This window comes from Saccostrea cucullata, unplaced genomic scaffold (genome assembly GCF_032062105.1).
Source record: "Saccostrea cucullata isolate Sc308-1 unplaced genomic scaffold, CSIRO_AGI_Scuc_v1 ctg31, whole genome shotgun sequence".
Classification (NCBI taxonomy): Eukaryota; Metazoa; Mollusca; class Bivalvia; order Ostreida; family Ostreidae; genus Saccostrea; species Saccostrea cuccullata.
Genome location: NW_026918875.1, coordinates 1 through 12693, shown reverse-complemented (window position 1 = coordinate 12693; position 12693 = coordinate 1). Strand labels below are relative to the sequence as shown.

Here is a 12693-nt window from a genome sequence, read left to right as displayed (position 1 = left end):
CATTAATGAAACTTCATATATAGATTAAACCAATACTATCTAATAAATTTATGGACAAATATGGAGAAATTACACAGATTATTCCAATTTGAAAGACACATTTCATTTTCTAATGTAGAAAGGTGGCGCAATACTCAAAAGTTGCAAATTAAACTTGGCATATTATATTTAAAATCCTACGGAAAAGTAATTACTACCCCGTATTTTTTTTTAAAGGAAATGAAAATTCTTAATAATGTTTTATTAACTATATTTCCTGAAATTTTGGTGTTTATGCTTTGATAAATACGAATTTTATAACGTTTTATATACTTGGGGTTGAAATTGGACTTTTTTCAAAATAGTGGCTGCGTTGGAACAGGCGGCGCACTGGACTAGGATCAAGTGTTTTGATCCTGAATTCACTCTTACAGAAATGTACCAGTCATAAATGTTAGGTAGACTAGGAAACTTTTTCTCATCTTTAGTATTTAAATTTACAAAAACTATTTCTCTATGTATATGTGAATAACAGTAACTAAAATAAAGACAGGGCTAAGTAATGGGCAAGAGTTCCATTGTGCAACTCCATTAGAGGAAACAGACGAAAAGCCCTATTAAATATAGCGTTTTCAAATAATTATTATTTCATACCGGTACATGCATATAATTTGTTAACATATTTTAAAGTTTTATCATATCATCGTAATTAAGATATTTCACATTTATAACTATAATCGTTTTGTTTAATTTAAGAATTTGATTCTGGTAATTGAAATATTTTCGCCAAAAATTAGACTCGTTGACATTTGCATTTTTTGACATTGCAGATTGCTCCAGATGTTAGAGAACAATATCACTTGAAAAGTTATTTCTCGAAAAGTTTTCAGGTAAACATGATTTTATAAAGATACATTAATTTCTTTGAAAGATATGAGCCCAGTCTACGAAATTTTGGGACAACCCTCGTACAATCAAATACAAAAAATAGTTTGAGGATATGTAAGAAGGAGATGTACTATATATGCATATACATGTAAATAAAACAAAAATTTACAATAGTATTTTCTCCTGATTGCAAATTATCCTGGACGGAATAAATACCGGTAATCTTCACACACTGGGCTCAACTGTCTAACAAAATCTGAAATAAATCCTCTAAAATTAATATGAAAGACAAAAACAATAGAAAATATTTTATAAGTGAACAACTCAAAACAATTTACACATTTAAAAAAAAAAATTCCTCTTTGCTTTTATGAATAAGTATTTTAATATTTTTACATTTTACCTTGTAATAAAGCATAGTGATCCATTTCTTAACAGAAATGTACATCTAATAATTCTTCACTGACTCACGTTGCAAAACAAAAGAATTCTAGTACCTATTCAAGGAGATATCCAGATTTAACACAAGCTGACACTTACCCGCAGGTTTTCCTGCAGAAGATGGTTGTGTAGTTGTATATCCTGTCTGCATAACCATCGGTCCCATTCCGACATCCGCTGGTCATGTTTGACCAAACACTGCAGGCAAAATCTGAGCTCAGGTCATAACAAGCTGTCAAAATTAATAAAGCAATCAATCATTTTATTTATACAGGCATTGCAAACAAAGTAAGTTCAAAAACTTTGTCGATAGAATAAAGTGATCAAGAAGAGTGAAGGAAATTAAATGAGATATCGGGGCCACAATTCTCTCCAAGAACACTGTTTTATTCCTAGTGAATATGTCCATATCAATAAAAGGCTGTTTCATAACTCTTTTTAAATTGAATTCCATGATTTAAACATATTTATGTACAGTATACCTGTAGAACTTGAATATAATTTGAGTCTGAATTGCATGAAAAGGCTTTAATAGATGTCATTACGACAAATCTGAAAGCTATTCTAACTTAAAGATAGATTTTTAGAAATTTTTATATACAGCAAAACTTTCTAATTTGGACCACCATTTGTTCCACAAAAAATGGGCAGATTTGCTTTACATCACTGAATGTCTACGAATGCATGTGGTCCATTGTGATACCTTTGAAAGTTTTTAAATAACCCATCCCCCCATTTTTAATCTGTCATTATAAGTTATGTTTGCCTCCATTTGACTAATCTTTAATATTTGTCATTTTTTTAAGGATGGTTTGTGGCAAGTTTGTCAAAATTGGCTTAGTTTTGGAAATGACCAAGGCAACAAAAAATTACATTGATTGTTGATCAGAAAAAAAACTCACTTATACATGTTATCAGGCTCTGGTTCAGGTAAATTAAAAAATCAAAATGGATGGATATTAAAAGACATATGGTTTTGAATGAACCAGAGAGTAACCTCACCTGTTGGTGCCAGAGTTGTCAATGGTACAGAGGAATTACAACTGAGTGTTGGACAGCAGTCTGGGAAACTCAAACCAGTATTGGATGTTTCAAAACAATTGCCACTATCTGGATTTTCACCAGTATTCAGGGAGGGGCAACTGAAATAAAGAAAAAATAAAAGTATATAGTTTTATATGAAATTGACCACTAAACCTTATAAGACAGTATTAGAACTGAATCAATTTCTTAGTATTTCATGTATATCATTCCAGAAAAATATCATTTGTCACAAAAAATATACCTGTATGTTAGAACAAACTTCTTTAGTGTCCCATGCCAACATTTATTTTTATCACAGGAGCCAGTAGAGGTAGGCCATGTTGCTTCATGCCCAACAACTGCACCAGTGTTATCAGTACAATCTACAAAAAGAGAATGAAACATCAATTTCTTTATGATACAAGAACATGTATGTACAAGAAACTTTGTGACAATCTATAATCTGAAAATGTTAGACCGTTATCGTTAGAATAATTTCGTTGTGTCTCGGATCTGTTGAACAATATCATTTTAATGATAGAACCTTCTATCTACAAGGATGTATTACATGGTTTCTATATATACATTTTTTAACCACCTATACACTGCATTTTATGTGATGGATTCATTTATTGGGGTGGTCAAAAAGTAGGAAGATGCCCAGAACATGCAGAAGATCCAGGTGAGTGAAAGAATTTCATATCAATCTCTCCTGCCATCTATCTTAACACAAAAACACAATAATACATGAAATACAGAAATATGGTATTGTTAACAATGTAAAGGCATGAATAAACTCTATAAAAATAAAATACAACGTTACAAAGCTGTCCTCATCACAGTCTTAATTTAGTGATTGTAAATAGTCGGTTTAGAACTCGTTTATACCTGATGTAAGCGGCATGGATTGTTTTATAACAATTGTTGGTTTTGAAGTACAGATATAATCACAATGAAGAAGGAGAAAGAATAAAACTGCAAGAGAAACGCCACAAAATAGTCGCAACTGTCCACCACTCGCCGCCATATTGTTTACCCCAGTTATCTAACTGGTTCCCTGTGACGCTTTCGCTTTCAGGGGAACCAGTTTATAGCCCAGAGGTCCAGTGTGAGTGTTCCAGGTTGTTTACAAAAATTGCAAGGTAGGCAGTGTAGCTTTTTATTCAGTCAAGAAATGTCAGACATATTAAACTTCTTGCGAAACGAGAGAGATTTTGACACTATAGTATTTGAGTTATTTTGACATTTCAGACAGAACAACCATGAATAACAGCAGCCTTGTACAAGAACTAGGTTGTGTGCAGAAAGACTTTCCCGTGTCATCTGCTCTTTTTTTAGGTAGGTATATAATTAATTTGCTGACATGCCTAAGAATATGCCGAGAGGCAGAGGGTGTTTGTTGGGGTGAATGTCCAGAGCTCAATGAAAAGATAAATTTTTGAGTTCAAGCAGTTCTTGTTATGTTATATTAAGAGCACCTTAAACTAAAAAATGTTTTAGAAAAAAAGTGTGGGAAACCAAGTGAGAAAGACTTGCAGACAGACAGAAGGACAGCTAGACAGACAGACAGATGCAGAAGAAGCCCCCTCCAGTTTCTCTTTTTAACATATTGCATAAAGATTGATTCATGATTTTACCAGTATTACAGTAGTAATTTTATCCATTAGCTTTTGAAATATCCTCAAATAGAATACATGTAGTTAACGATTGATGCACTTAAGTACCCTTGCTAATTTTAAAATGAATGATTTTTTCTGACAATAATTAGTGGCTTGATGATTGAAATGTAACTTGGTTGTTTGAATATTCACAGTTAAATCTTATTTCTACAGAGTTGGAGAAGCAGCCCGCCATTTTAGGTATCACTATCACAGCAGCAGTAATATGTATAACAACAGTGGTCCTGTACTTTGAGACATTCAGGTTTATACATGGCCATAATCACCTAGAAGGCATAAAAATCAACAAAAACAAAACTCTTATCATGCTGGGTGTCTACCCGGTAAGGATCCTTTTTTAGAAACTAGTTATTGAAGCAATTTTCAGCTGATTGTTTTCTTTCTTTCCTTTTTTTTTTTTTTGCTTTCACTATAGCTTTTTAAAAAATATCTGCACTTGTGTACAGGAAAACTGTATAATCCAACCCGCACTTAGCCATTAGGACACAAATTTTATGTTGTAATGGGTACAGCTAGGGTATTGGATTGCTCAGTGTAAAGAACATGGAAAGTAGTAAAAAAAAGGTCAGAATTCTCAGTAAAATGGATCGCACAGGTGTTGGATCATACAGTTTTTACTGTACCATCTTGTTGATGGGTTTTTTCTACATTAAATACCCATATTGTCAACATTATCACTGCTTGAATTTTGGTTTAATCCATTGTAGAGCTGTTGTAATTTGTTGTGTTGGATACTTTTCAGTTGGTATCTTGTGCTTGTATGCTGTCACTTATTTTGCCACGTACAACAATGATTGCGGAGCTTATGATCGCTATGTAAGTTTCTCAAGGGATGATTGGCGTAATTGTCATAATCATTAGTTCTTTCACTTAATGGTGGATTTAGAAAAAATATATATATTATTCATGTTTCAAGAGTAACTTTTTTTCAATTTTCAAAGTGATATCTTTATCTATGAAAAATTATTTGAAGTTCTAACATGTCTAAAAAACAGCATAAGATATTCCGCGAAGAGGTTGTGTACAATTTTGTTTTAAAATTACAAGTTCAAATGTCAAGTTTTGAAAAGATATTTTTTTTAGGAGAAATTAAACACCAATCTACAACAAAAAAGTCTGCTTAGCAAGCTTTGCTTATTATAACTTTTGTAGAATTTGCACTTTGCAGGTACATTTATTACTTCACTTTATGATATTATGCTTCTGACACCACAATAATGGTTTCTGTCATATGGAAATCATTTCAAAATACAGTTCTTGTACTATTAATCGTATTAATCACAGGCTTTGTGATATCTGGCAGTAATTTCCGAGCTCCCTAGACTAGCAAGCATGGGGTAGTATGAAACTACTGACCAGGCATTGACCATAACCTCATATTGCTGCTTACCCAGTATATTTGTTTTGAGTACATGTATATATAAGCTATAGCCTCATGTCACAATCACAGATGCAAAAGTAGTGCATGAGCACTACAGTGCATTTGCAGGTTTTCCGTATTTATTCATTGAGAAATATATCAAAATATGCAATTTAAAAACCTTTTATCAGATACTAGTACACTTACACACACCATCTTCAAGTAATAATTTGTAACTGGTCACAGTTGTTGAATTCACCTCAGACTAGTTGGTGATGGGGTAGTATTTTATAGCACAGTTGACTGTTGTATGCCTGCAATCAGGTACTTTGAAATTTATATTGGTAAGTACAGTATTTAATGTGCATGTATACTGTATACAGTGTTATTTTTGCCCTTTTGCACTTGCAAACAATTTTGCTTCGTTTTCAATTTGCCCAGTCATGGTTCTGTTTAAGAAATGATGTTATGTTCTCTGAATTCTTTTCATTTTAAATTCACCCAGCTTTGAACGGGGCAAAAATAAAACAGGGTCGAAAATTACCCTGTATACAGTATTTGATTGTGGTGGAATAGTGAACTTTCTACACAGGAACAGACTCCATGTTGATAGATGAGCCAAGTAAATGTAGCTTGTTGTAAGTTCCATGTGTATACCAAGCAGTTAATCTTCAATCAACCATTGATAATATTTGCATATACCTAGTGGACCAAAAACAAGCAAACATGTTGATAGATGAGCCAAGTAAATGTAGCTTGTTGTAAGTTCCATGTGTATACCAAGCAGTTAATCTTCAATCAACCATTGATAATATTTGCATATACCTAGTGGACCAAAAACAAGCAAACATTTAATACTTGTATGGAATGAGAGCTAGCTGAGGTATGTTTGATTGTTAAGTGTATCTGATCCCCTGTTGTAGGTACATGGCCCTGTGTATACTGATGTTTGTCAGGATGGTGGTGGATTACATGGGAGGCTTTAAGGCCGTGTGTAAGGAGATGGAGGGGGAGCAGATGTCCTTCAGAACCCCTCCCTGCTGCTGCTGCTGTTGCTGTCCAGGGGTGTACAAGCAGAAAGTCAACAGGTCAGAAAAAAATTACATCCAGAGGAGATTAGAAATATTTAATATTGAATTATAATGTTTTGATATCAAAGCAGTGAATTCTTAATGGAAGCAATTCCAGCATTATTTAAACTACTAACGATATTTGTATACCCTGTCGATCTGTACACACTAATTATGCATCATTATATTTAAAAACAGGAACAACCTAAGGAAAGTGAACCTGATGACCTTGCAGGCAGCCATAATTCGACCAATCATTACAATTTTAGCTATGATTCTGTGGGCTGATGAACGCTACATTTTGGGAGAGGATGTAAGTTGTTTAAGTGTATTTGAAGTTTCAATGAAAAGATGTTATTTTGTTTTACCAAAGTGTTTTTATCTAATTAAAACTACCAGGTAGATTGAGAAATAAGTATTACTCGTAGAAGAGACTACAGTAACGTAAAGTTGCCACACACATGCAGTCACAAACAAAAGACCATAAAAATGCCCCCTCCTCCATCAAATAGAATGGGAGGAACACAGGCACTTATTTCGTATTTTTGAGGAATAAATGAGTGGATTACAATAAAAAGGATCTAATAGAGACGTCTAAAATGATTTAATTGACAAGAAAAAAGTCTCTAGAAGCAATTTAGCTGCAAACAATGTCATTTTAAAGTAAGTTAATGATTGATAGATGAACAAAGTACAAGCTTGAAGCGGGGGTGTCTGAAATCGAGTTAGGTACCTTGTGATAGAAATATTAAGTAGGGGTGCCACGTACATGAAACTAGTGCCTGTGGGGAGGAATCATAAAAGATAAACACAGTTTAATAGTGAATTAAAAGTTTTGTAAAGATTACAATGCAATTACACAGTATGTGGGTTACTTGTAGATGAGTCCCACAGCTGCCTCTCTGTACCTGAATTTGATTGGTGCCGTGTCCAGTCTGGTTGCTATGTGGGCCATGATGATCACATTTAGAACCCTCAGAGATCGCCTTCAGGACTACAACATTGGAAAGAAATTTGCTGCCCTTCAGTTGACCATTGTGGTGGTCAACATCCAAGGCTTTATCTTCCAGATTCTGGCCAAGTACAACATTCCAGAGTGTGTCAGGATACTCAACTCTACTGTTAGAGCTTACAGTAAGTCTTAAAAAAATATCATCAAACAGTTGACTTAATTGGCAGTTATTCCCCCTTTTTTGCATTTTAAGGAGTTCCTCTGATGCTTAATGTTTATTAAATTTTATGGAATCATTCTTGATTGCTACAAATATTGTAAATAAATTGAATTAATAAATACTGAATACCTATGTTTTTCTTTTACAGGGTCTAACTACTTCCTTTTAATTGTGGAAATGCTGCTTCTGATGATTTTTGCCAGATTTGCATTCAAGAGAAAGGAGGAGAGTTACAGGGCACAGAATGGGGAGGTAAATAAGAACGACAAGCAGCTGGAGCCCCAAACCCAGCTTTAAACATAAAAGAATCATAGCAAAGCCTGCTACACAGTACAATTGTCAAATCAATGCCAGACACACAATAGCATTGTCTTATCAATGCCAGCTACATTGCCATTTGAAATTTTTGTTATGAATCAGTGTTGGTGTTTATGAATGCCAGTTACATATTCTTCATGTTACATATTCATTATGTTGGTTTTGATAGAAATCAGATTTGTCTTTCTTTGAATCTGAGATTCATGTACATGGGGTATTGAGCTCTGTTGCCAAAAAATGTTCTTTTGATTTGCAATTAGACAAACAAAACAGCAATTTTATATTACCTTAGTGACACAATTCACAGACCAAACAATCTTCACAAATAGTTTAATGACAAAATCTACCAGTACTAAAGAAGTGTTGTACTGTTGTACTATTTTTTTCTATTGATGTTCCTATTTTACCTACTTTTACACACATGTTCTTTACAGTAAGGTGCTTTTGGTGTTGTTTTGCAATGTACATGTATTATCCCTGTTTTAAACAGATTTATGTTGTGTATTTTATTATGCACATGATTACTCCCTTATATGGTGGATATACATGTAGCTCATAGGGTATTGTTTTCATATCCACAGTTTTGACACGACAATGGTTTTTGTGTGAGTTTTATCAATTTAAGAAAGGTGTATAATGTATTTACATATAAAAAAAAAAAACAGTTCAAAACAAGTACGTAATAGCTAAATGTAAAACCTGAGAAAAGAATCCCCTATAGTTTGTTGTTAAATGTATAAACAACCACGAACTATCTACCATGACATATAAAAAAGTTACAAGGTAGTTCACAGATTTTGTTTTCTGAAATTAAATCATATCATATCCTATAATCAGCTAGACATATTTTATAATTTTCTTTTTATGCCTACAAGGTTATACACATTTTGTTATTATAACTAAATCATTTTATCTTATAATCCTTGAGACTTGTATTGATTTTTTATTAACTTTCACTTTCTGCTTATAACACAGCTATATTTTTCTTATCACAGATGACAGACAAACTACAGGCTGCTTAGTGTAAGCTATTAACACATATAGTGCTAGCTTGTATAACTACATATATATCTTTAAATGTGTGTGACCTGTTAGAGGCTGTATAAAGGGGAGTGATCAAGTTTATTACTATCTAATAGTTTGTAATTTTTAGTTGGTGGTGTTTTTATCTCAAAATGCATGCAGCATACCTTAATTGCAAAATTTTGTTAAGTGCATTTAGTATGGTAAGCAAATACAGTAAAAAGTCAATATATAGAATAATAAAATGACAAAATTTTGTATCATAATAAGTATTTGATTAAATCAAAGAGAGAGAGAGAGAATCTTAATTTAAAATGAATGTCTTTTGGATAAGTCTTATAGAAAATGGAAAAAAAAGTAACATCAGAGATTCTTAATTATTCAAGTTAATTCATTGGTTGTGTCCATATATACCAGGCTGTAAGATTTTCTGGGAACCAAATGTTTATCTCAATGTTACTGACCAAAGAGAGAAAGAGAGAGAGAGAGAGGGAGAAAATGTTAGTTTTTGGCAGAATACGGCTTCAATGATTTTTTTTCATCTTCGAGGATATTTTTAAAAAAAAACGTTTTTAAAGGTAGGCCTGCTTTTGAAGTTGCTCTTAGCAGAAAAAATAAAAGTATGACTATGATGAGCAAGGGTGCCTTTTCCAATTTTCTGAAATTTAATTACCCAGGGCCAGGAGTTTTGGAGTAAAGGCATAGCTAAGATGATCATATAGTGAAAATGCGAAGATCTCTGGTCTTAGGTATTTAGCAGACAACTAAAGGCATTATTATGTTGTGAAGGAGTGTTTCTTCCTGAACTAAAATCCATGGCCTCTGAGACAAAGTTTCTCAAAGGGATCATGTGTAGGAAAATTTTCTCTGCTTTGAGAGAAGTAATTCCCCTTTGTGATTTACTAAATGAATGATAAAAAATCAATTTAAATAATGTAATTGATAAGGTAAATTGAATAAAACAGTAATTCTAGAATTTATGATATAAAAAAAACATAATTATATTCAAAGTTTTGTAGTTTTTATTTGTCAGGAGTACTCAGGATATGTAAGAAACCATGTCTATAATGAAGCAAATTCAGGGAAGTAAATATTAACCAAGGACCAAGATAGGCCAATATGATAGGGGGATTGTTTTAATATAGGTTGTTCTCTCTGAATTTATTGGTTTTTATGCACCCTGATTGATAGATCCGAGGCATATATTGTTCTTGTCCTGTCTGTCTGTTTATCTGTTTGTCTGTCTGTTGTCAACTTTAACCATCGCCATAACTTTCGAACCATGAGAGATAGAGACTTCATATTTGGTAAGCATACTCCACTAATTAAGCCCTTTCAAATGACACCAAGGTCAATGACCTTGTGACCTTAAATGTGACGTATATGCTATAAATAGCTTTTTTAACTTTGGCCATAACTTTTGAACCATGGGAGATAGACTTCATATTTGGTATACATACTCAACTAAATAAGTTCTTTCAAAAGACACCAAGGTCAATGACCTTGTGACCTTGATTGTGACCTATATGCTAAAAGTTTCTTTTTAGAACTGTGTTGCCACCGAGAGCATAGTGTTTTACAAACACATCTTGTTTGTGCTAAAGCACTGTTGTGATAGAGTGTAGATTGCACTGTCAATAACAGGCAAGTTTATGAGTTGTTATTTAGAAGTTAATTTTATTGATCTCCAACCATCCTTTTTTTTGTTTTGGTTAATTTTATTACATGTATTTTATAATTATTTACCATTTCCTTATATTTTACATCATAAATATCTTACCACAATAACAATTTTTATTTCCAACACAGAAGAGTTATACTGCTAATTTTTCAATACCTATATTTCTTTCAACTGAAATCTAATTAAAAAATTCAATTACTGTAGATTGAAGTACTTTTTTCTGCGTGGTATCAATTTACGCTATGTAAGCAGTCACAAATTTTCTGCAGAAATAAATGTAAAGCATATAGTGACAGTCTAGGAAATCCACATAATTTTCTACACGGATTCAACAGAAATTGACATTCCGCAGAATTATGACCCCATGGAAAAAAGTATGTCTACAGTATATCAAACTAGACTCTTTAAAGTGTTCCCAGGAACTTTACTCTAAACAGAACTTCACAGATTTCTAAATATTTAACAGATTTTATTAAACTTAAAGTTACATTTTCCACTTATCACCAAATTGTGTCTTTGTAAAACATAACGCTTTTTGGGTAAGAAAAACAAAGACGTATTTAAACAAACATATTTGCATTTGGGAAGGAAAATGTTGTTTATCCTTATATTAAAATTTAGCATGTAAAGTAGAAATGCTTGTTAAAATAGATGGGAAAAAAACCCGCTGTATATGTGAATTTCATTGTGTTTGAAATATATACACATATCAGTTATTTTTTATACAAGAGATCTTCCTATTTCCTGTTCTCCAAATATATCTAAACGACTTATTTTTGCTTGTGAATATAAGCATTTTTTAAAAATAGCATTACATTTGCAAATAAAATATATTCTATTGCATTTTTTTTTGCATGCAATACGGGTAATTGAATGTTCGTGAATGTGTAAATATTAATTGGATAATTGTATCATATTTTGTTTTTATTTTTTTGATAATTGATGCCCCTTTTTTGATAGTTAATGCCTTTTAAAAATTTTACACATGATTTATTTCATACAATTGTATTTGTAAACTATTTGTTACAAGTTTCATTTTCTAAAGGATATGGGGCACTTTGTTTTTAGTTACAGTAGTGTAGCATTTACTTAATCCCATTTTTTATCTAGGAATTTTAGCTTTTTTAGAGATGGTCTCATGGTGCTACAGGTGTACTTATAAACTATTACTCTGTACTATGATTCAAGAAAATTGATTTCACTGTTAAAATGTTTTGGAATTTTCTGAGGCCACCTTTATATAATTTTAGCCTGCATAAAAGTAAAGTCATAATATTGTGATGATATGGGAAAGTAAGCTTGATTTTGACTATTCTACATAGTAGTAAATACAGTGTACAACTATAGGCAAAGGGGCCATCTTTAAAAACATTTTTGTTTGCGCTTTCCCCATGGACCAAAAATACAAAATACCCTTACTCAAAAACCTTTTTAAGCTCTAGGAAACTAGTTTAAAAATTCATTTTGAAGTCAATAAATATTCCATTATTATATATGCAAATACATGTACTTTTTAATTAAAAAATTTCCCCTACCTACTGACCCAATTTTTTTTTACCCCAAACAGGGAGAAGACAAGCAAACATATTAATAAAGATGGCCTAAAACCTTTTTTTTTTAAATATTCCATGATTAATTGATTATTTTGGCTTGTATGTTATATAAATGTATCATGTTAAGATATACAATACAATAAAATGTTGATGATAATGTTTTCCTGGTTTGTAATTTGTCATCTTGATATTTTTGTTCAGTCCAGAATATTGCTTTCTCAAATGAGCTCAAGCAATAAATCCTTATACAGTAATGTAGTATCACTTTGGCAAGAGATATCCATGCTTATTGGCTGTCAATATATTTTGTAATTTGTCTTGTATCTCGATGCAATGTTCTTATTGCCGATCATGACACAAGAAATAGCTGAACAATTTCCTGCAACACTCATGTTTAATTCAACATGTCTAATTATTAAGCCTACATACTGTGGGATCCTTTTGTTTTGAAAGGAGGTTAAGGTTATTCATTTATTTCCCACAAAAAAAAAATTAACTGTCACATC

General features: G+C 32.3%; 2 protein-coding genes across 2 annotated transcripts; one reads left to right on the top strand and one right to left on the bottom strand.

Moving 5' to 3' along the window:
• Positions 1–614: 614 nt before the first annotated feature.
• Positions 615–3390, bottom strand: LOC134273071 (uncharacterized). Its single transcript, XM_062755251.1, has 5 exons — positions 3220–3390; positions 2594–2714; positions 2311–2450; positions 1408–1540; positions 615–1123 (listed from the first exon to the last, which is right to left on the bottom strand). Exons 1-5 carry the CDS (start codon positions 3356–3358, stop codon positions 1114–1116), a joined length of 543 nt encoding a protein of 180 aa, XP_062611235.1. The 5' UTR covers positions 3359–3390; the 3' UTR covers positions 615–1113.
• Positions 3391–3593: 203 nt separating this feature from the next.
• LOC134273307 (organic solute transporter subunit alpha-like) lies at positions 3594–7940 on the top strand. Its single transcript, XM_062755503.1, has 7 exons — positions 3594–3669; positions 4164–4333; positions 4753–4826; positions 6294–6458; positions 6639–6753; positions 7322–7574; positions 7761–7940. The coding sequence occupies exons 1-7, from the start codon at positions 3594–3596 to the stop codon at positions 7907–7909; spliced, it is 1002 nt and encodes a 333-aa protein (XP_062611487.1). The 3' UTR covers positions 7910–7940.
• The last annotated feature ends 4753 nt before the right edge of the window (positions 7941–12693 follow it).

Bases quoted from the DNA above. Each gene is read 5' to 3' on its own strand.
- LOC134273071 (XM_062755251.1), bottom strand. From the start codon at position 3,358: ATGGCGGCGAGTGGTGGACAGTTGCGACTATTTTGTGGCGTTTCTCTT. The intron at 2,715-3,219 runs GTATAAACGAGT...CTCTTTTTGTAG, and splicing joins ATCCATGCCGCTTACATCAG to ATTGTACTGATAACACTGGT. The intron at 1,541-2,310 runs GTGAGGTTACTC...TAATTTTGACAG, and splicing joins GACAACTCTGGCACCAACAG to CTTGTTATGACCTGAGCTCA.
- LOC134273307 (XM_062755503.1), top strand. From the start codon at position 3,594: ATGAATAACAGCAGCCTTGTACAAGAACTAGGTTGTGTGCAGAAAGAC. The intron at 3,670-4,163 runs GTAGGTATATAA...TTATTTCTACAG, and splicing joins GTCATCTGCTCTTTTTTTAG to AGTTGGAGAAGCAGCCCGCC. The intron at 7,575-7,760 runs GTAAGTCTTAAA...TTTCTTTTACAG, and splicing joins CTCTACTGTTAGAGCTTACA to GGTCTAACTACTTCCTTTTA.